Source organism: Melospiza georgiana, chromosome 6 (genome assembly GCF_028018845.1).
Source record: "Melospiza georgiana isolate bMelGeo1 chromosome 6, bMelGeo1.pri, whole genome shotgun sequence".
Lineage (NCBI taxonomy): Eukaryota > Metazoa > Chordata > Aves > Passeriformes > Passerellidae > Melospiza > Melospiza georgiana.
In genome coordinates this window covers 43,674,791-43,699,044 of record NC_080435.1, presented here as the reverse complement: position 1 = coordinate 43,699,044, position 24,254 = coordinate 43,674,791, and the positions used below count along the sequence as shown (strand labels likewise).

Here is a 24,254-nt window from a genome sequence, read left to right as displayed (position 1 = left end):
CCTAGGTATGCTTTTATCTAACTGAAACCCGTACTACAGAGAATGATGCAACTGAGGTGGTGGAAGTGGTATGAAATAGACTCCAGACTCAAGTTTAATTTATATCTCTGCAAAGGAAAGAAAAAAGGTTCATTGGACTAAAAGAAGAATGCAAACATGAACATGATTCTGTGATTTGGTGGATAAACACTCCTGTGGGATGGGGGATACTTGCATCACAGAATATTTCCACCTTTAAAGGTCTGGAATTTCCCTGAAGTCTTTTGGAAATAAAAACGCAGCAAGATTCAGGGCTTTGGGAAGAACATTTTATTGCTAAGCATATCTTTAAACAAACTGCAACTAAGAAAAGAAAAAGAATCAAAAAGAAGAAGAAAAAGAAAGGGAAAAAAAGCAATAACATCACGATAACTCAAAAAAAAAAATTCTCCAGGTTGTCCATAAAGCAACAGGGATATGGTAGTAGCCCACATACAGAAATGCACATGTTCCCAAAAACTGTCCAATAGAAACTTACACAAAAAAGGAAAGTGTAAATATTTTTCCTTTAACTTAAAAAAGGAAAGCAAAAAGGGAAGGAAGAAAGAAAGCAGGAAATCATTTCACAAGACTCCAAGACTCCAAGAACAGCAATCTTTTACAGACATCAAGATATAATCAACTTTTATATAGTTTCGGCCAGTTAAGTCATCTAAAATCGTGCTTTCATACCTTTTTAAAACCTGTCTTTTTTTCTTTTTTGTATAAAAAATAAAAAAGAAAAAGCTCAACCTCACACACGCACACACGCACCACACACACGCACACATACACGCACTGAAAATATTTGTTAACATGAAAGTGCCTTCTCTATGTGTTTGAGAAGACTGTTTTTCTGAATTTAAGTTCCCATGTGCGTGTGTGTATCTGATGAAACTTCTTCAAAGTCAAATATTCATGCGACTTATAAACACCAGCAAGAGTAGATTTCTAAACCTAAACAGCTGATTAGTTTTCATCCGCATACAGCAAAAGTTTTCATTTCTGATATCCCAGGGCTCTCAACCCATCTTGGTTTCTGTTGTTTCCCACTCTGTCTCTCTCTCCCTCATCTACTTTTTTGCACATGATAGGCATGGCCGTCAAACCACCTCACTATTGTTCTGTACAGTAAGATAATCCTTTTCACAATAACTGGGAAAATGTAGAAACCAAACAACCAAATTAAATAAGTTAAATAAAACATAAGACATTCCCAATTTAACCATAAAACAGTATATACACCATTAGGGTATCCATATAGAAATTATACTAGCAAAAAAATAGTAGTAAAATATGTAAACAAAATTTCAGGGTTTTTTTTTTTTTGACACAGGTAACTGTGACAAAGCTAAAACACACGCTCCCTTCACATTTTAAGGTTTGCTTTTGTTGTCTGTTTCTTTTTACTCTGTTCTTCAAGAACATTCTTATTCCACATTAAGACCATAACAGAACTTCTGTTCCAGCCGTCCCATCAAACATACCATGATAAATATATCTGTGTGTATATATATATATTAAATTATTAAATTAATTTTTCTTTATTATTTTTTGTGTGTCACAGCAGCTTTATTTATTTTCTTTTATATAAAAGAGAAGGAAAAGGGAGAATAGGGCAAATGGAAAGACAGAGATGATCTGAAATGTCAAGCTACAAAATTAAAATATTACATATGAAAAACAGTTATATGTCAAAAAAACTGTGTAATTTGCATTCTTTTACAAGTGTTTAGCTTTTCTGATGTTCATTGGTCTTGTCACAAGTTGAACTCAGTGGTGTCTTTCTGATCACTTTATTAAACTGATTTATTATTATTTTTTGCATGCATTGCAATGTCACAGAACCAGATCCCAGAGGAAGGCTCCTTTACTTTTGCACAGTATATTCAGTTCAGAACAGTTAATAACTTTTAGGCATTGGTTTTTGAATCTCCAAATCCCATTAACCATACTTTGGTTGTCAAATGCATACTGAGTGCTATACTCAAATAAAGCCAATAACTGCTCAGAACAGACCATAACCCATCTGCTCTTCAGTTCAATTGCAAATACTGGAGCCAGATCCAAGAGAACCACCTTTCCATGACAATTTTCCTCAGCACCACTCATCAGACACTGTCACTGCGTTGTTAGCAAACAACTTACTACAAGATGATGGATTCTAGAGACAATACAACCAGATATGCAGAGTAAACACCATGGGTAGCTTTTGAATTCATATACGGCAATAGTCTCTCTTTATTTATTATGGATTTTTTTTTCCGAGATTTCTTCTAGTGTCCTGGGTCACCCCCCACATCATTCCACTACACTCTTCCCTCCCTCACCCAAAGTAACCAAAGAAACCAAACAAAAAGCAACCCAAGAAACAAAACAAAATCAAACCAAAAAACCAACAATCTCCAAACTCATTTATTCCCCTCCTCCAATCTCGAAAAGTTATGTGTATGCTGGACACGGCCAGATCAGTTTGTTCAATACATCTTTGTTGTTTAATAATGTTTATATTTTTTCTTTTTCCTTCTTTTTTTTTTTTTTTAAATAAGTAAACTGAAAAATTATTGATACAGTCAGGGATCACGAACATTGTTAAAGACTCACTTGGAGATATGAAACAAGTAAGCCATGAAGTCTTCTACCTTTGCAGAAAGTTCAGCGGAGGAGGAGATTTGGAGATGTCCAAGTTCACTAACAGAGCAGAGCTGTGCGCGCCATCTCCAGAACGCTAAGTGTGCTTTATAATACATTAGGGCAAAGTTTGCTGACTCCAAGTGAGGACTTAGACATTAACAGTCACTGCTGAAATTTTTTCCCAATACTTTTTCCCACAAACGATATCTCCCAATCATCTCGTTCGCTGCAATGGTTCTGATATCTCAGTTAAATCTCATTAAGTATTTCTATATTTATATATAAATAATTATTCTTTTTTACACATAATACTCTTTGTCCTTGTTTTTCTGCTTCTTGTGGCCGCTCTTTGAGCTCTGCTGCTTCTCCTTCACGAGCGTGCCGTTGCTCTGGGCTGAGTTGCTGATGTAGTTCCGCGTCTCGTCCACCTGATAGGACCCCTCGTCCCTGTTCCTGTACTTGTACATGGCGTACAGGAGGATGAGGATGCAGAGGGCGGCAGCAGCCACAATGCCGACGACCATCCCCGTTGTGCTGCTCGACTCACGGACCACCTCTGAGGCCCCCGGAACCCGTCTGATTCCCGGCTCCGTGGGGTTTGCTGTGGGCACATTACGGAACATGGGGGAAGTGATTAGCGGGCTCTTCAGCTTTGTGCTGTCTAGCTCATAGGCAGTGGGCAACGGAAGCAAGACTATGTCAGGCTGGGGTTTGAGCTCACGGTTATTCATTTTGCCAGCTGGCAATTTGGGAATCATCACAGTCGAGGACGAAGCTGTGGAGCGGATCAGCTCAGGGGACAAAGACGTGGTAGTAGTCCTACCAGTTTCGGAGACTTTGTTAGGTCTAAAGTCCTTGGATTCCCACTTGGGTGCGTGTGCTTTGTAGCCACCTTCGAAGATTGAAGTGGAAAGACTCTTATCTGTTACCAAGGAGAAGGTGGTGTAAAAATCTTCATCATCAGTAGGGGGTAGGTTAGAGTCAAAGGTTTCCCCTGAGCCATACCCAGATATCACCAAGCCATCATCATCACAACCATCGCTGCCTTGGTCCGACAAGCAAGGTAACCCCGCCTCAGAGGTCATGGACAGGGAATCTTTGGTGGTCTCAATAATGGTGAGGAGGGGGCGAAAGGTAGGGGGAAGTGTAATGAAAGGTGCACGAGTAGCAATAGGAGGGATATCTAAAGGGTCTTCTACAAGTAGAGGGATAACTAATTCACCTCCTGGGATGGAAAAGAGAAAAAAAAAAAAAGATTAGTACATTTTAATGACACAATGCACCATTTTCAGTTCACTTAAGGGTGAGAGAGGATCTGGGCATTATGAAAAGGTGTCAGGGATCAGCTTTCTCTCTCTAGCTACACTACCTACATACTTTTTTGGGGCTGCCTTTCATTGTTCCCTCCCACCCTGCTCGGGCATCGGTAAAGTGAATGCTCCATTTCCTACCTATGCTAGATATGTACAGTGAAATACCCTGAATTTTTACAGATCCAATTTTTTTTATTTTTGGAGATACTCTCAAGTGACTCTGTGGTCATCAATTTTTGGTAGTGATTTTTTTCAAGCATTTGGTTAGAAGACTATTTAAATTAATTACTTTAGACTGCCATAGACCAATGTTCTCCTAGCTTTATTTTCCACCATTCATCTTGCCAGTTTTTCCTCTTCTGATTATTTTAATTTAAAATAACAGTGGTATTTCTTCTCTGTCATTCTGATATGCTCACCCTCTGTAGCAGTATATAAGTCCTTTCCCTAAGGTGTTTTCCATTCATCCATTTCTTCCTGATCATTGTCTGGCTTTTAAATTGTGGGAAGGTTCATGAGCGTGAAGGATGGAATAAGAACCAAGTACTTACTGGGTCCATGAAGGTACAGAGCTCTACTCAATATATTCATTTCTTTTTAATCTTTCTTTAGCATTCTGTTTGACACTAGGAATGTCCCTTTCCTTGCATCTTTTGGGGCTACTAGTGCCATGCTATCTTCATCTTCCATTCTTCTTGATATTCATTCACTATAATTTGATTAAAAATTAAGATAGATTTTATAGTGATTGACAAAAAAAGTGAATAAGGACTTTGATGAACCAAATTAGCACTTGAGCCCAGGACTGCACTGCAGAAATTGTCTTCACACATACTGTTACATGTTCTTGACAGGCACACAGTTGCAATCAGTTCTACTGATTTCTAACAGGATGTTTACCTGCCTACAGAGGGCTGAAAACAAGGTGGACTTATGGTCTCCTCTTCAAGCAGAACAATAAAGCTATAGATGTAACATTTGTACCTTACAACAATATAAGCTGCAAATGAAACAAGAAAATCAGTGTATCAGTTCTGTGATTTGGATTTTGAGCAGCCATATTGCTACTTTTAGGGTAATAGCCTTCTGTTGTCTCTACATCATAATGTGACTGCACCTCTATTTTTGAGTATACGGTAGTTAAAACTCCAGTGTGTTATATTGTGGACAAAAAAAAAAGGTGTGGAATCTTATTAATTTATCTAATTCCTCTACCTCTGTTTATATAGTCTTCTGTTGACATACAGGTCATCAACAATTTTTTTTTTTAGAGTGAATTATATTGATTTTGAAAGTTTGTGCATAGATTTTCATTTGGGTAATTTTTCTTTGCCTAGCCATGTAAGTAAGCAGCTTAAAATATAAATTGAATTGTTCAGCTAACATAATGAGAATCACCTAGATCTGTTCAAAGGAGTACAACTCAGTAAGTATTCCTAATGCACAGGAAATTTTGATTTATACTCACCATTGCTTTAGGGGAATGTTCAAAAGGAATTGTAGTTTCTAAATAAATAATTCTGGGTTTTAGTTATGTATTAATAACTGCTAATGAACAGTTTGGCATTGCTACAATGCTGAATTCATCAAGGTCAAAAATTCTACTCTCTCAAAATCCACCCTATATATTATATGCACTTGTTTCCCATTGAATTCTGCCAGTAATGTCTATGGAATGTCTATAAGGAATATTGTCTAAAATCAAAATACCTTCTAAATGTATTTGGAGAGCAAATAATTTGAACAAATTACACATGGGAGATAGAAATACACTGAAAAAGGTACTTAACAGTTTGATTAAATCTGGATAGCTGAAATAGCAATATGGCTTATTCTTTTCCTTAATGGGAAACTAAGTGGTGACACAGTTTAATCAATTGAAACAGTCGGAATTCTCTCAGAGGTACCAGGGTTGAAATTACACCAAAATAAGAAATGTGGTACTTTGCATAGTTTCATGCAAAGCTAGTTTTAAGTTAAGATACAAAGGGACAATCTGAACATGTTGTTTAGTTTTCTGAGCTTCCTCAGTATGTTCATTTATCTCTTTTGTTACTGCAGAGAGACTGAAAAAATAAGTATCAATGTCTCTAAACTACTTGCTTTCAAAAAAATTATGTAAAAAAGCCTACAGTGGAGTCTGCCAAATGGCTGCAGTGCATTTTGTGCTCACGCATCTGAGCTGTCTTCTGAGCAATGCAGAAACTAGAGCATATAATATGATTTATATATGTCCAGAAGGCCCATATCCATGGCTTGAGTAGAGCATCTATAATCTATGCAAACAGGTGGTCTCAGGATGAACTCGGAGTATGCCTTGGGGGAAAGATCATCTGTGAGCCGGGCAAAAAAATGTATAAAAATAACAGAATTTAAGTGAGGATTGCAACAAATGGCATGAGTCTGGAATGTAAGTTCCAGAAAGTCAGGGATAGATAGTGTTTCTTTAAACAGTTTTTAAGATCAGTGTTTTACTGTTCAATTGCAATACTCATCTGTGATTTGCATTCATCATCTGTGACACTCAACTGGAAAAAAAAGTTGGTCAGCTTTTAATTGCTCATCTGGAGCCTTGAAGTGCCTTTGTTCTTAAAAGCTATTATACTGGCCTACAGCATCAGTATATAGTTGATCTGCCACCCATTGGAGCAATATTTTGGGTAGCTTTCATCCAAAAAGCAGTTATTTTGGTCCTCCCAATGATTAATTTCCTGGAAGGAATCAGACATTTTTTATATTTAATATGTATTTATCCTTTTTCCCCAATAACCTTTGCATTTAAAAGCAGGTCATAGTTATATAGGTTTTGTTGCTATTGAGGACTTGAGATAATGATCAAAACTACTGGAATTATAAAAATGAATGCAGCTGTCTTGAAATACGAAGTAAAGTTGATACACTTGCTATGATAACTCAGGTTTCACATAAGTGATGGAGAAAATAACGGAGATTTTCAATGCCAGCAAGTCTGGTGGATGGAAGGCAGTAAGACAGAGTCAGGACTAAGTTTTACAAAGCTTTCATCTCTCAATGTAAGTGAGGAGAGAAATAACTTTCATACCAGGAGCAGTGGATTAACTTTGATTCAATTATTTAATCTCATCACTAGTTTTTATTCCAAATTGTCCAATGATTCACACTATGGTTACTTGCATACTCAAGAAATAGAGACTGTTTAAGGTCCTTCCTTAGGAGTCACTTCTCCATCAAGGAGTTAATTTGTTACATTTACCTTCGTGGTGGATCAGATAGATGAAAAGGTTGTAATTATGTTTTGATTTTTAATTTTTTAATTGTCCATAATAGAAGAAACTGAGGCCAAAAAAGGCTGTGTGACAGTAAATCAGAAAAAGCACTTTAGGTATCAAATCTGGCTTCTCTTTTATTGCACTGTTAGGCATCCATGCAAACCTCACAGCAAACTTGAAGCTGTAAGTTTAACAGGATGCAAGCACAATGAATACTTCCTGGGGTATGTGATTTATAGGGGAATAAAAACATCCTTAAAAATGACATGATAAAAATGCCACTCAGTCTAAGAGAAATGTGTTATTTAAGGATAACAGGGAATGTAAATCCTGAAAAGTTCCCAGGAAAGTGTGAGAAATATGATCACCAATATCTGTGGAGCAATTGCAGACTTTCATATCAGTCCTGCAAGCAACTCTGCAAGTGGTACTACATTTCTGCAGGTAAGAGACATGAGAGGGAGTCTGATGAACAGCAGATTGAGTGTGTGTGTAGGGGAATCATCTTTCACAGAAGAATGGCTGAGGGTGCTGGAAGCTGCCTGGAGCCAGTGGTCCTTTGATGGTGGAGTAGTGATGCCTCTTGCCCAGGCCCCACATCAGATTAAAGGTGAACACTGAAAGATTTTAAAAACTAAAACTTGGTTGTCAAGAATATCTTATGCAGGATTTGGATCCTGAATGGTTTGCTGTAGAAGGCAAATGTTTTACAGATTTAGGCCTCTAGAAAGAGCTACAGGAGCCCTTGAAAAACAATGACAATTTTGAAGAGAAATATGTTTGAGAGAGGTCTTATGTATGTCAAATTTTCTTTTCTCCTCACAGTGTCTACCCATTTTTCAACTGCAAAATTAATGCTTTGCAGCCTTGAATAAAACCTACTGGTTCAATTTCCAAATTGCTCTATTCTGTGAAAGAAAAAAGCAAGGCTGCAACCCTGTTTGGGCCATGGCTTTCAAACAAATATTCATGTAAGACTTAGATTCTGCTTGGGAATGATATAGGCTGCTGTTTCCTGGTAGTTATAGGTTTCTTTCTCCCTTTTTTTTTTTTTTTTTTTTTTTTTTTTTTTTTTTTTCTGTTGGCTGTTAAGCAGCTGTTAAAAGTGTGTGCTTTGAATTCAGGGTTACTTTAGCAATCTAAAGATTTCACAAGGATTTTCCAGATTTATTTTTCACCTACTTTGTGCTTTCTCCCCTAAGCAGGGAATAGATGTTTCTTGAATAGAAACATGTGTTTTAAAAAGCTCCTCTTGAAAACACAATGCCACAGAACTAAACAAAAGAGGAACAGATAAAATAATTTCCTTGGCAGTGACGTATATGCAAAACTCATCCACAGTGTAGATGAAAAAAAAAAACCCAAGTCCAAAAAACTTAACACCAAACCAGAAGGAGCTCTGAGAGAACTGAAGTCTGTGAGGTGGGAAATCTCATACCAAAGAGCCCAGTGGTTTGCTCGGCCTTCTCATTCCAGAGAGTGTGCATATATTAATTAAAAATTAGCCTTTTAATGTAACACATATACTGCTTTCATGGAGTTGTTCTTTTCTTTAAACTACCAAGAGCACTGGGGGTATAAAAGGTCTACTTAAGCCTTGGAGCTGCCCTGCTTTTTGCTTTATGAGTGTATTTATAGATATATAATTCATACCTCTGGAGCTGAGCTCTAGTCAGAGTCCTCTGCCATGGGAAAAGACGGAGTGTTTAAAATTTAATAGAAGCCTTATGAACTGTGAGGATGGTGTGGGCAAGCCAGGAATGCAGAGGGCACCAAAAATTTGATAAATAAAACAACATGAAAAACTGTGGCAGCTGGTGGTTTTCATCTTTAGAGCTACAACTACTTCAGTGGAGTTTCAGGCATCAGACTGATAAAGGACAAAAGGCACACAAAAAGGAAGCCTGAAAGATTAATCTTCTGCTGCTGATGATAAGGAACACACCTTATAGTCTCTCTTTTCCAGCTGCAACTGAGGAGCTTTAAATTGTCATCCATAAAGGCTGCACAATTCATCCATTCCTGCAGGTACTTGAAATTCTGCATCCAAAGTTTGCAATTTTCATTCTATTCTTTTGATGTTCCTCTGAAGTCTGACTCCATTTTTAATATGGAATACTTGCCAGAGAACTAATTCCTTACCTTTCCCCTGCCCTGTATCAACACGATAATTTCTTATTAAAAGACTGAGTTCATAAATTTCAGTCTAATGGTATTTAGTTAATTCTGCTTTGAGTCCTCTGAGGATAAAAAGAGGAAATTATTCAGAATACAGTCTCTGGTTGAAAGGAATGATGATGCTAACACAAAACCCAGTATATGAACATTCTCAATATTTTCTACTCTTGCAGTCTGAATTAATTGCAATTGACAGAGAGTAGTAGAGAGAAAAAACAAGATTTCTACAATGGCAAACTGCAACTCTTTATCTCAGATATCTCCTTTTAATTTCAGACACTATATAGTCCTCAAAGTCATTTGATAAAACTGGATTTCTGGTGGAGTTTGTTGAAAAGCATTTCCTAAGCCCCTCCCTCCAACTATATTAAAAGTCATCAGTAAATGCAGTGTTTCCCAACAGATGGTTCATGAGCAACGTGAAGGTACAGAGTCTGAGAGGTCATGAATCCCAAATTAATGTTGGGCTGTCTGTTACTGATGTAAATTATTGCTCACCTTGGTGGAGTTTTAGTGAAACAGAACCTTCCAGAGAGGTCCTGACATCATGTCTAGAAGCAAAATTCTAGAGCAAAACCAAGAATTTTGGTGCCCAGACACTGAGCTTCTCTGAACCAATTGAGGCACGTCCTCCTCTATCTCCTACCATTATTTTAAACTTTTATGATTACCTGGTGACAGCTTCCTATTCAGTATAATTATTTGTTGTGTTTTCAGTACCAGTTGTCCCAGGGACTTGATGGTTGAACCTAATATACCTGCTGAGCACAGCATTACTATGCAGAAATGGTGAAAACATATATACTTATGAAGAAGTACAGCTTTCTCTTATTTTAGTCACTGCTTTTTGAAGAAACTGATGGAAACTTCTTTTGAAGTAAGGAAATTTTAGAGGTTCAGGATCTGTCTGCATAACTTCCGGACGATGCTATCAAGTCTGATACTAATAGCAATATGGTGGGTGCACTAACCTGGTAAGAGTACACTTGAGAGTATCATTTGGACTGGACATCAGGCACATAATCAGCAATGAAAAAATTCAATAGAAATAAAATACTTTCACGGGAATAAAGTAGGAATGGTGTAGAGCTGCAATAGGAAAACCCGGAAAACTACCAAAATGCTAAAGTCCCATAAATTTTGACATGAAGGCTACACCACCAGGTTAAATACAATTTAAGTAACATGAAAAGAAGTAATGTTACTGGTGATTCGTGTGGGGAAAGGGAAAGAAAGCTTCTAGAGGGGGACTGAGAAAGACCAGAACCAAATTGCCTCAGACTCCTTCACCCCATCCTATGCACAATACAATATGGCAATCGACAATATACAAAGAGCACATAACATAAAGGCAACTACAAACTGATTAAAAAATAAATAAACTTATATGTATTTTCATAAAGCAAAACCATACACTAGAAAATAAAAATGCCACAGCAACAAGGTCAGAAAAGGAAAAACAGAACAAGTAATTCACTTTATCAGCAAAAGAAAGATCAAAACCTATGTGAACTGAAAAAAATTATGAAAATCAAAAACATTATTTCCTTTAAAAAAAGGTAACCAAAAATACATAAAAATATTTAGAAAGCATACCACATTGATTTCATAACAGTCAACTTACATCAACAAATTGCCCGCATGTTTTTTGGCATGAAAGGAAAAATTTACAAAAGAAAGTTGTGTAAGAATGCTCTTGGACAAGTAGCATTGCCACATTCTTGTAACTTGCTTTTTTTTGCTGTTGTTTCTTAAAAACTTTTTTAGCAAAATGTTTATTATTTCTTTTTAAATATATTTGTTTTACAACAAAGGGCGATACAGGGAGGCAACAACACATACATCCACACCACATAACATGAAAAGAAAAAAATCTTGCACCTTAACAAATTTGAACTTTTTTTTTTCTGCTGTTTTTGGTTGTATTTTTTTATCTTATGTAAAGTTGTTAGCATATTGCAGTTGAAAAATCCTGTACAATTTATTGAATTTACTTTTGCTTGTTTGCATATCTACATATAATGTTTTTTGAAAAGCAAAGTTTGTTGCTTTTTTGCCTTTTTGGTCAATTTGATATATATTTTTTTAAACATTTTCTTTTTTTCTATAATTTTTGTGTGTGTGTGTTTTAAGGAATGGATGACTGCACATAAAATTTTAACAATGCTAAAGAAAGGGGTGGTGAAGGGAAACTTATGGGAAGAAAAAATGCTTAGGGTGGATGGAGTGGGAGTGTAAAAATCTATGAGTGTACTACACAGGAGATGAAGATGATGGGAGTGAATGTGTAAGTCAGTTGCCATGTCCATGTAAGGGCGGTACGGAGTGATCTAGCAGCATTAGAGCTTCTGGCTGTAAGGAAGGGATGGGCAATATACAAAAACAAATGAGCATATTCATGCCCATCAACAAAAAGAAAGAACAGAACTCTAACATTGACAATCTCACAAACCCTAAGCTGCAACTTCTTCAACATGCAAGTTACAAAAAATTAATAATTATAGTATTAATATTTACATTTTCATTAAATGTTCTCAAATTATAAAAACAGTTAAGACTTTTCCCTACTAAAAATAGCAGTAAAAGTACACAAACTAATAATAATAATAATAGTAATAATAATAATAACCAGAGAGTAAAACAAAAAAAACAAGGAAACTAGTTTTATGCATTGGAATTAGAACAACTTCATCTGTAGCTATCCACAGCCTTCTTGTTCTAAGAATCATCTTTTCTGAAGTCCATCAAATTGACAGTGTATTCTCAGTAATTTGAGGCAATTGTTTCTTGTGTACATCAAATGTACTGTTTCAAATGTAAAGATCATGTTTGCATACCCCTTCCCCACTGTCAAATTAGACTGCTTTCATATTCAGATTCCCTGGAGAATCTCAAAAATACAGCTGTAGGATTCTGCCAGTGAAGTAGTTCCTTATTTAAAGACAGAAATAGAGGGAAAAAATTGCAGAAAACAATTCATAACTCTTTTGTTTTGTTTGTTTTTTTTTTTTCATTATTAGATTGAAACAAACCAAATCTAAGATAGATATTCAACCATTGAAAAGAAATACATCAAAATAGAACTATGAAGAGATATACTAAAAAAAAAAGCAAAAGATGAAATAGAGAGTTCTCTTTGTGCCCAGGAAGAAGGGAGATAAGAACAATTGCTGGACTTTGAAATTTTATTTTTAAAGAAAATATTATTCCACACACTTTCAAAGATGGACAAACCAGATGCACACATTGAAAGGAACAGACAAAGCAGTCTAGGGACACTTTCATAATTTGAATTTTTTAAAAAAAATAATCGGATTCTCTTTCCTTCCATCCCCCTCCCATTCAAATATGTTTTCAATTGTCGGCCAAAAACCCCACCCCCCTTGAGTATTGCTTTTTTTTTTAATACATCTTTTTTTTATCACTTATTTTTAAAATAAACATGGAGAGGAAAAAAAAAAGGACGTGCAGTCTGGATGTACGTCATAAATAGACATAGAAAAAGATAGAAGAAATTGGCTGAGATCGACAAATGGGTTATATAATAGCTTAATTTTACTGTAGGATGTTAATAATAATGCATGCTTAAAGTAAGTTGCATTTAGGGAAAGTAGAAAAACAGAAGAGCAAGCAAGGGTTTGGGGGCGGGCAGGCAGAAGGGAAGGCGCGGACAAGGGGTGTACCATCCATGCCTCTCCAGAAAGGGCAAAGCACATTCCAGCAGGATCTCTGCATTTCTGGGGGATGTCAGAAGGGCAAAAGGGTGAGGAGAAATTATAAGCTATGCTAGGATAGACTTTTCACCCTGACTATGACCTATTTGAATCCGTCCAAAACACCAAAGTCCATCCCTTGTTCTGACTCCAAGGCACACCTGAAATCAGTGGCATATTTTCCTGCCTAGTGGCAGAAAATGCTGCCACTGCTAGCATTAAGACAGAGACTACTTTCTCCTATGCTACAAAAGTATTAAAAGTTCAAGGAGCTATTACTAATTGGTACTTTCCTGAAACAGTATTCCAGATACTATATGTCCTAGAGGGGTCCCCAGCTTTCTCTGAATTCCTTAATGACACATATGATGTCTGTGTTTTTCTTTTGTAAAGATCATCGCTTAGATACCAGAGTCCTTCCAAGAAGGAACTCAGGACCACAGGCAAACAAACAGTTTTGTTTGGTGTTTTAAAAGACAATAAAATTACATATAAAGCTCTGGACCCTGCCTAAGAGAAATCTCTCCAGCAGGTGGGAAAATCTGGCTGTAAGCACTGCAGACACTTTAGCTTTCCATCAGGAATGTCAGTAAGATCATTCCATGAGCCATCATAACGTCATGCTACCACCAATTAGTTGAAGTGGGAGCGCTCTTGAGATTGAATTTCTGGGAATAATGAGGATTTCCTCCCTGTAGATGTGGCCAGGAGTATTTCTGTGTAGGTATGATAACAAACAGGTAAGATGTTCTGGTACTTATGAATGTGAGGAGCAATAGCCCCTCTAAAGCCACTGACAGATCAGTGTTAGTTTTGGGGAATATTTAATAAGTATAAACCCCATAAAAATTAAATAGCCTGGGTTGGTTTTAGATGTATTACTGAAAAGTGTCCCGTTCTGAGAGGAGTTATATAAGAGCTCTACTTCAGAAGTGATGAGGTTGCACTAACAGCACAGTGCAGCTGTAGCTGGAATGTACCATGCCTATGCTGGGAGGCTACAGTGGACCTGTCTCCTACATCCCTTTGGTAAACATGTTAGGAAGGGAAGAGGTCACACCACAGAAGAGGAAACCTGGTCAGGGTAATCCCAGGGACAAAACATGCAGGTCACAGGAAGCAAAACATGGTCTACATAGGAAAATTCGGGGATTCATTTATGGATCGGAAAAAAATTGGTTAGAAATATGAAAAAATTTAAAGAAGTGAGGCCTTTTCAGACCTCAGTGGAGATTTTTGTTTGGCAAGGTTACAAGGCTAGTGTCCCTGGACATCACTCCCCACCAGGATTCCGAGCCTCTGGTTTAATTGTACTTAGGGAGTTTCACAAAGAGGCATTTAAGCTTTGAATTTTAATCAGTATTTGTCATGACTTGCAGCTGGATTTTCAGAGCAGTGAAATATCCCCCTTCAGCACATTAGAACTGAGTGCCTTCTCTTTGATGCAAAACAGACTGTAAGGCATGAGTCTGGTTGCCAACTGTGCAGTCCATGTCAGGCATCTCCAGAAAATACTTCTGCCCTATTTGACGATAAACTTCTAACTCATTGCGTGAGGGTCTGCAAAAGCCTTTTACTGCCTGCAAGATCAAAAGAGAGAACCACAACTGGAGCCAGAGACACTTCAAGAGATGACAAGATTTTGTAAAGGAAATCTTGATGTTAGCTTTAGAAGAGGATCTAAAGGGTGCTAAGCAATTTTTTATTTGGTCAATACAGAGGTGCTTGAATAGAAGTAGAGTTCTTCAGAAAATTTGGGTCCAACAACTTCTGTTGAGGCTGGCAAAACCTTCTCCAGCATTTAAAAAAATTCTGGCAGCTAATAATAAAAATTAGATGTCCTAATTTGAAAATTGGATCCTAAATGCTTCCACATGAAATTACAAGATGCTATTTTATTACCGAACACTTAGCAAATTATTCCTCAGAAAAACAAAGACTAAAAAGCAGCTTTTTTTTTTTTTTTTTAAATTTTCAAAAACTTAAAGTAGATCAAAGGACTGGGAGTATAAACATCTGTATTATCAAAGCTTACAAGTTTATTGCTTGAAGGATTGAGCTGATAGCCAGTGTTTTCAAATGAAAAAATCCATATATCAACAGGGAAACAATTATACAAAAAGCTCCTTGTTCAGTGGCTTCAATGATAAAGTTTTATTATACTAATTTTTGTTTTCAAGTTGCATTTTAAAGGGAAATAAGAAAAGTAAGGTAATGCACATTTCTCTGTGTGTGTGCGTGTGTGTGTTGGTGTTAAAAAGCAATATGAAAAATGGATGGTAAATTAGGATCTAGGGCTGCACTGCAGTACCCAGATTCATGCTAACCTCTGGAACTTCCATGTCTTTTACCACTTTAGTCACAGAAACACAGAATAGGCAGAATTGAAAGGGATCCACTAAGATTATCCAAGTCCAACTAGTGGCCCTGCACAGCACCATCCATCCCCAAGATGAGTCCCACCCTGCACCTGGGAGTATTGTGTAAACACTTGAGCTCTGTCAGGCTGGTGCTGTGACCGCTTCCCTGGGGAGCCTGTCCCAGTGCCCAACCACCCTCTGGGTGAAGAACCTTCTTCTAATATCCAACCAAAACCTCCCCTTACACAACTTCATGTCCCTGCTCTCCATTAAAGCTGATCGTTTCTCTCTTCCCTAAGACACTGAATCCCAAATTATTTGAGTTCTATCCACTGCAACACAACTCTGGTTCTTCCTGCTTGTACTAGCTCCCAAAACAACCTGTTCATTCTTGCATGCTTTTAACCTTTCATAGTGTTTTTTGACCATCCAGCTAAACGAATGCTTAGCATACCACAAGTAACAAATAGCTTATAGATTAATAGGATTAAATACTAAGTTTCAAAGCAAGTTTCCTACACCCAACTCAGAATAAAAATCTGTTCCTGTGATTCCCATCAGCTATCAGCACTAATTTAATCTGCAAGCCAAGTGTATTGAATTAGCTGGTCCACTACAAAACACAGAGATAGGAAGAGCATAAGAATATAAATTAGTTATATCACTTCTCTTGCACCAGCTGTTTGTACTGGTAAAAAGCTCTCTCATTCTAAGCCCATGGGCACATCTGAAGCTTAGAAATAAAAAAGCAATCCATAGTAAGAATATCTATATGAAAATGACTGGCAAAGTCCCACATGCTGTTCTGTTTGGGTTTGTGTTAATTAGTGGGGCTTCTTTATAGCAATGAGCAAAAAAACTATCATCAGAAATGAAAGCACATTTATAGCTCTGAGAGCTAAGGAAATCATAGGGCTAAACTGCCACAGCAGTAAAGAATTTTTCAGGTGTTTGCCATAAGCTTATTATCTTTTCACAGTCCTTCAAATCAAAGAGTATTTGATGCTTCCAGTGCTAAGCAGCCCAACCAGTATCACTGGCCTGAAAGCATTCTGCCCATGCAGCTCTAAACTGTCTCTTTCTCCAGGGAGCAAGATCTGCTGTGATGTTTTTTGAAAGACTGAAGATTGATATTTGTAGTCAGCCCAGCTATGGCTTTTTTTTTTTTAATGTAAAGCCAAACTTTTTAATCCTAGAAGTCAGTTAAATGGAAAGAAGTGTTTCTGAAGGGATTTTGCAACCAAAACCCAGATTCTCATACTGACAAACTCAGCAGCAGAGTGACATCCAATAATTTGAGTGGGAGCAAGAATAGTTTACTGTCTTCTGTCTACACATACATAGCAAAAGTTCTGCATATTTATGCAATACTAAAATGTAAATAATTTTCTGCTAATCCACAAATATAGAGCAGCAAGGCTATATAAGTCTCTCCTCCTTTCTTCAGTATACAGCTATGAAGCGGACAGGCAAAAATACATGTCATCAGGTTGTCCAAATGCTAGTAAATACTTCATGACTTCTGCGTATCTTCTCAGTAGTGGCATCCTCAGAAGTCACATCATGTTGGACAGGTTGGATCAATGGGCTGAGATAAAACTGTACAAGGTTCAACAAGGCCAAGAGCTGGGTTCTGCACTTGGGTCACAACAACCCCAGGCAGTGCTAAAGGACAGAAGGTGGCTGGAAAGCTGCCCAGCAGAAAAGGACCTGAGGGCTGCTGGTCAACAGCTGCTGAACGTGAGCCAGTGTGTGCCCAGGTGGGCAAGAGGGCCTGTGGCATCCTGGGCTGTGTCAGAAATAGTGTGGCCAGCAGGAGCAGGGCAGTGGTTGTCTCCCTGTGCTGGTGAGGCCACACCTTAAGTGCTGTGCTAGATTTTGGGCCCCTCACTGCAAGAAAGTCACTGAGGTGCTGGGACATGTCCTGAGAATGGCAACAAAGCTGCTGAAGGGTCTGGAAAGTCCTACAGGGAGTGGCTGAGGCAGCTGAGATTGTTAAACCTGGAGAAAAGGAGGCTAAGGTGAGAGCTTGTCGCTCTCTACAACTACCTGAAAGGAGGTTGTGTACTTCAGAAGTAGGCAGAACGCTTTTTCAGTGCAATATTTTTAATCACTTGCAAACTAGGTTACATTTGCCATTTCTGTTGAAAGTTCCTACAAAGGAATTGAATTAATCCCTAAAACAGCATAAGCACATTACATTTTCAAAGTCTGCAGCTAATCCAACTGCAAGTAACTCAGTGGATGGAACTTCCTTCCTTGCTTTGTGAGAGAAGAACCCAAAGCACAGCAGAATCACTGGTTAAAGGCTTCTCTTGCAATGAACTTAAGCTTATTTTCTGCAGGAGTGATTCTAGTGATTCGAGTTCTGCAGGAGTGATTCTAACTCGTGATTCTAGTTCTGCCCTCAAAAACCCCTCTTCATTTAGTATTTCATACTCCTGTTACAGAGACAAATCAGTGCCGGGAGGAACCTGCATTTGCAGCTTGTGTCCAGATATAGATATTGTGCTTTTATCTTGGAGTTGTAAACAAAATAAAGAAAAGTAAAACCACACAAAGAAAAGTGTCCACTTCTTCGATGGCTAAATAATCCAGGAACATCCTAGGCATTACTTATGTCTGTGGAAGACGTTAAAGATCCAAAGCATTTCACTTTAGAAGTCTCCACTGATGCAGCTACACCGTATTCTCAAAGTTAAATGGAAATCAGTACAACCTTTAACAGTGTACACACAGTACCAAGGAAAGTGTTGGACAAGCTCTAGAAAAGAGCAAGTGTGTTAACATGTAAACTGGACTACAAACATGGTGATGAATTCCAACTAATAAAAATACACAATTTCCTTGGTAATTATATCAAGCTAAATAGTGCAATTACTGAGAAAAATAATTAACCATGTCTTTTCAGCATTGTGAACATCACTTCTTTGTAAATTTTTTACTTTGTAAAATGTAGAGTGAAGAGAATTTACAGTGTGATGGTTGGGAAGAGACTAATTCCAGTAGGCTTTGAACAAGATTAATTTACCTGTGACTTCACACCTAAATTTATTTATTTTAGTAATCACAGGGCACGATAGGGATTCTTATAGGGCATGCTTTATTCTACTAAGTTTGAGCAATTTTAAGTTCCCTCCTAGAGTAATTGGGGTGTAAGAGTTAAGAATTGAAATGACCTATTCAAGCACATGTTAAAAAACTGCACTAAATCAGGGATTAATAAACTCATCTTCCAAATGATGGAAGCAGTACAGCCCTGCTGATAATGCCATTTTCCTCATGTTACAAGAAGCCTTTAGAAGTTCAGAACTGAGTCCTAGGACTATGGGACATCAGTCTCCTCTTCAGAAAAAAAAAAGGAAAAAAATAGTCTTCGGAATGGATACAAGGACTGCCCCACAGCCATCCTAAAAGGCAAGGGCAAGTTCTCCTTCAGTAAAATGAGCTGATGTTGCATACACTAAGGCTTTAATCCCCAGTAACCTGTAAAGGAAAAATGGTACATAAGAGACTGTTGCTGAGGAGGAGTTCACTATCAAGTAGACTGCTGACAGGTTCTCCAAAATTACCACTGGGAAGTGATAGAAAACCCTAGGTGAAAACCCTAGGTAAAAACCCTGATAATCTGTAAACATAAATAAATAGAACCCCAGTTCTTCCTCCAGAAAAGAAAACTGGGAGCGCCAAGCTTTTGGGCTGTATGCTAGGTGTTGTTCTGTCACACCACCTCAAACAATGGGAGATGCTCTTTGCTTTTGATTTTAATAATGTTTAAAAGCACTACAATCCCCTTGAGATCTCAAGCAGAGGTGCTTAGAGATGGAATGGCAAATGCCTGTTAATCCATACTTTGACGTCAGTTCTCCTACTAGGCAGCACTTGTAACTGCATCAGTCACACAATAGAGCTAACTAACATATGAGCTATCTAGCTCTGAAGCACTGCAGGGGGAATCCTTTGTATAGAAGCTTTCAACATGTGAGCTAGTTCTGTCTATCATTTAGAAAAGACAAGAGGGGATGGTGCTGTGACTCAGGCATTTGGGAATGGATCTTTGGCAGGACTTCTTGTTTGTTTGTTTTTGCAGGGAAGTTTAATACTAGACATCAAGTGCAGAAGCATAAAGAGAGGGTGCTGTTTTTGCAAATTTTCTTTTGGAAGTTCAGGATTACAGCAACGGAAGGCTGCTGCAGGCAAGTTTGAATCCTCTTTTTCAACATCATGAATGACTGGAATAAATTCTACTGTGATTCAGAAGCCAATGCTTTAAGCTGTTTATCAGAGGTTGCATTACAGCAAGAAAGTGGCTGGGAAGGGTATTTGCTCTGTTTTCATAAAAGATTGGATTAGAAGAGAAACAGATCTTATTCCAAAAGTTAACTTATTTTAGTATTGATGATATTAGCATCTGGGGCCCCCAACATAAGAAGGATGTGTAACAGCAAGTCCAGAGGATGGTCATGGAGCTGAGGGCTGGAGCTCATTTCCTGGGAAGACAGGCTGAGAGAGTTGGGGCTGTTCAGCCTGGAGAAGAGAAGGCTCCAGGGACACCTTACAGCACCTTTTCCCAGTACCTAAAGGGGGCCTACAAGAAAGCTGGAGAGGCAGCTTTTATAAAGGTATGTAGTGGATAGAACAACAGCTTCAAAATAAAACAAGGTATATTTAAATTAGATATTAGGAAGAAATTAGTTGTTTTGATGGTGGTAAGGCACTGGAATCAGGTTTCTCAAAGAAGCACCATCCCTGGAAATGTTCAAGGCCAAGTTGGAGCAACCTGGTTTAGTGGAAGGTGTGCCTGCCCATGGTGAAGAGGATATTTGAAGTCCCTCCTCACCCAAACAATTCTGCGAATCTATACTATGATAATTGTATCTATTTTAGAATCACAAGTAAAGCCAACATGTTCACAAATAAAGATTGACACCAGAATTCTTCAGGTCCATACAGATTTTTAAACAAAAATTCAGGATGACTGCTTTTTGCTGTTGATTAATTCCGCTTACCTCATTTGTATTGGCATTCTTTCTCCCTAATCTTCACACCATGATAATGTATATCCCACCCTCCCAGAAGCTTGTTTTCTTTGTTAGAGAAGTTTAAGCACTACCTTTCAAAATGGATGGAGAAGGGGGATGGGGGGTATCTGGGAGTATGGTGTGTATTTTTTTTTTTAAACCAGCAGTTAATATTTGTAGACCAGGGCAAGTCAGATTGCTGTGGATTCACTATTTAAAGGGATATATAGTCATATATTTGAATATGTTTTCCATATTATTCCTTACTGTATTACCTGGAGTATTTACATTTAAATTTCAGGGTTATTGTTAGACAATCAACTGAGAAATGACTGCATAGATATTAACCATCATGTCTGAGCTTCATGGTTTAGTAATTCTCAGGAGCATAAAAATCATGAATACCTGTGAAATGAAAGTTAACTGCAGATCAAGTCCAATAGGATGGAAAGTTAATTAAAAGAGGCTAAAAAAATCTTATCATATCAGGCTTTCCGCTGCTATGAAGTAAGACATTGTATGGTTAGATTTTAATAGGAAAGTCTATTACTTTCTCATAGACTCTAATTTCCTTTATCTGTATGAGCCACAATATTTTCTCATGCAGAATTATTTTTCTGATGAATTCATTATTTCTATTCATATGCTTAGTCTAATTGATGGTCTTAAGCACAATCAAAAAAGAGACAGAGCTGGAAACGTTATGTTAATAGAACAAGCATGTTATTTGAGCAATTCTGCTATTGGCAAACTTGCAGTTTTGAACTTTGTGAATGAAACAAAAAGGTGTTCAAATTTTAACTTATTGCCATGTGATTTACTGCCTTGTTAGGGTATTTATGAACAGCACTGTTTTGAAGTTAGAAGAAATGTTTCAACTTCAAAAGGCTCATTATAGACACTTGAGCCCATTGCTTGCCTTCTGCAAAGGACATTAAATGAGAACAGACACATGGCCCAACATTTTACTGAAAAAGAACTGGCAGATTTACCTGTTTATTTCCAGTGCCTAAACAATTCTTGCTAGTCTTTCATGGTAAATTTAAGTGTTTAATGCAAAGTGGCTTCTTTTCCCAACCTTCCAAGCCATTGAATTATTCATCAAAATGGAAGCATGCCAGAAGCCAAATTCTAAGTTGCTATTGCTGTCTTATAGCTCCATCACAATTCCTTATTATTCCTTATTTCATTGTCTGGTGATTTAGTAGTGGTAACCTCCATTGAAAATTACTGAGAAAGGGAAGCATGTGGCAACTCAAACATACAACTACAAAGAGCAGAATTCAGCACAGGAGCAATAAGCTTTGAGAAAAGATGACAGCTGTCTTCATAGGTAGGGAGTCATAACATGGAGTTAATGGAAAAAACATTTCACTTCTGCTCTTTCCTCATCTTCACCTTTCTCTTAAAAAAATACATTCCACTTCAAAACTCTACCATAATAAGCAGGTGTTTCCTGCTTATTATGTCTCATTGGATGATTTCCCAACCCGATAAATATCTACTTCCAACTCTAAAGATATTCTTCATTCCAACTTGCTGCCAAGCCAAGTTAGGGATCTGAGAGATGAGTTCAGGTCTCCTATCACTACCACTCAACAGGAGAGGCTGTAGGTTAAGGAATGCACTTGGCAATCTTGCAGCTACCCTGTTGCCTTCAGTGATCTTACAGAAATACGACTAACTGAACTTTAAAACTGAACATGGATAAATAACTCTGCAGGGAAAGTGAGGGACAGCTTGGAACGCATTCCCTAACCCCAGCACTGCATGGAATTTACAGGGACCATCAGGATATAAAAGTCAGCAGACTGGTCTCTGAAACCAAACACACAGATCAGTGGAGAAAACACTTTCTGTTTGCTCATCTATGGCATTCAGGTATAGCTATGGGTGAAATTATTCCTTTTGATTAAACAAATAGGGCTGTTCATAATGAAAAAAAACAATTTCATTTAGAAACATTTCCTCTCCTTTATTAATGCAATTCTTCTTTTAAACTCAGCAGTAGTTTATCCTCTTCCACCTCTGCAACTGTTGCATGCCCTCCAAATAATTGTCTCCCTGCATTGCTCCATGTTTTGCTCAACTAAAGCTTGTTAGTGAGACACCTCAGGAAGTATCCAATAAATGTCTCTCATTATTGTATTTATGAAAAGCAGACAATAGCATTCATCACTCTTACTAAAGGTCTGAAAAGCTTCTTTTAAATACCTGCAGAACACGTTTCAAATCTAAGATAAACAATGCCACTGAAGTAGTAACAGCACATTTCTGGTCAAACACCTTAGCTGGCATATAAGGCTGGGTGCTATGTTAGATAAGATCAAGAAGATCCATAACACTATCAAGTGCAGAAATAAAAATGGAAGTAGCAATGGCTTACTTTAAAGACAGAAAAGAACAAAAAGGAAGGTTTATCCCTGCTCCTTTCCAGAATATTAATCTGCAGAATACAGATGCAACAGCTGGGCTCAAAAAAGTGAGAGAAAGTCAGAAGCTGCCTGATCTCAGAAAAGCAACAGGCATTCCTTATGTATTCAAACAGTGTAGAATAAAGTAAAGCATTGTAATGAAATACAGTAAAAAATGTAGATGATACGCACCTTATGAAAACAAGCTGTTGTATTTGACAGCTGAGCTTTGAAATGCTCCAGCTAAAGTCTCTCCTCTCTGTTAAATCATCTGGACTTTTTTTTCCAGTGTGTGATTTAAGGTCTAGCTAACTCTATATAGTGATTTTTTCCATGTCTAACTGTACAAAAGCCCTAATACTATAAACTGCTAAATAATTTCTACTTTCATTAATCCCAAGTCACTCAACATCTCATCAGGCTGCCAATTTTTCCAGCCATGTGGTTAATGTAATTAGCAAATATGCAGGCATATGCATATATACAGGAATCGACACTTTTTTTTTCTTTTTTTACTAAGAAAGTATTTAATTTGCATCCAAATTCCAAAGTGCTTTAGACATTCAAGTGCTGACTCTTTTCTTTCCTAAAAGAAAGATCAATATCCTGTTCACAAATGCTAGGGACAAATGCTTTGGAAGAGAGTTGTAAAACAAGTGAGGAATATGGCAGAAAAGTTATGCTTTTGGTAATTTAAGCCTATTACCAAATGTAGTCTCCCAGGAATTCCTCGTACATACAGTTGGGGTTTTGTTTCTGCATATGCTATGAATTACCTAATCCACTCTTTCTGATCTAATGTTCAGTTCTGGCAAACAATCTTACTTCTGAAACTTAAGAGCATGATTTTCTACTCACCTGCAGCAGTTTGACACCGATAATGCTTATATGCATTATTGCTAACTTACATTAGCAGTAAATGAGAGGTACAGCATGTGCATCGTTTCTTACAGTGGAATCAGAGAAACCTAAAATATGACAAGCAATCTATCTCCTGGGGACAGGATATTACCAGCACTCTGTTTTCACATCTAAGATATTTGCTAGAACTATCTGAAATCTGTAACAATATTACATAACTGAACAATACTTACAGGTTTTCATATATATTTACTATATGTAAGCCATATATATTTTTTTTCTCTTTTTCTTTACTTTCTATTTCCAGCACCTTTCTCAGTGCTCCAGTCAGAGACATAAAGCTGAAATTTATTGGGTTTTATAAAAGGAAACTGCATTTTCCATCCCTTAATCCTTTCTTGCAAAGAATCTCCTTCCTCCGCAACAGTTCCCTATGCTTATTAAGCTCCCCAGCTACATTCACAACCCTGGCGCTGTATAAGCAGAGGCGTCAC

The 24,254-nt window shown here is 37.5% G+C and overlaps 1 protein-coding gene across 25 annotated transcripts in view; it reads right to left on the bottom strand.

Annotated features, from left to right (window-relative positions):
• Window positions 1-294: 294 nt before the first annotated feature.
• The window catches only part of NRXN3 (neurexin 3), a 704,846-nt gene continuing 680,886 nt past the window's right edge, over window positions 295-24,254 (bottom strand). For 10 of the 25 annotated variants that reach the window (XM_058025830.1, XM_058025815.1, XM_058025816.1 and 7 more), the window contains one exon: window positions 295-3,253. In XM_058025830.1, coding sequence (XP_057881813.1) covers window positions 2,952-3,253 — 302 coding nt within the window. In that variant the 3' untranslated portion in view covers window positions 295-2,951. Of the gene's footprint in view, window positions 3,878-11,015; window positions 11,744-24,254 lie in introns of all 25 variants that reach the window. The other 15 variants (XM_058025812.1, XM_058025810.1, XM_058025808.1 and 12 more) reach the window with 3 other exon arrangements.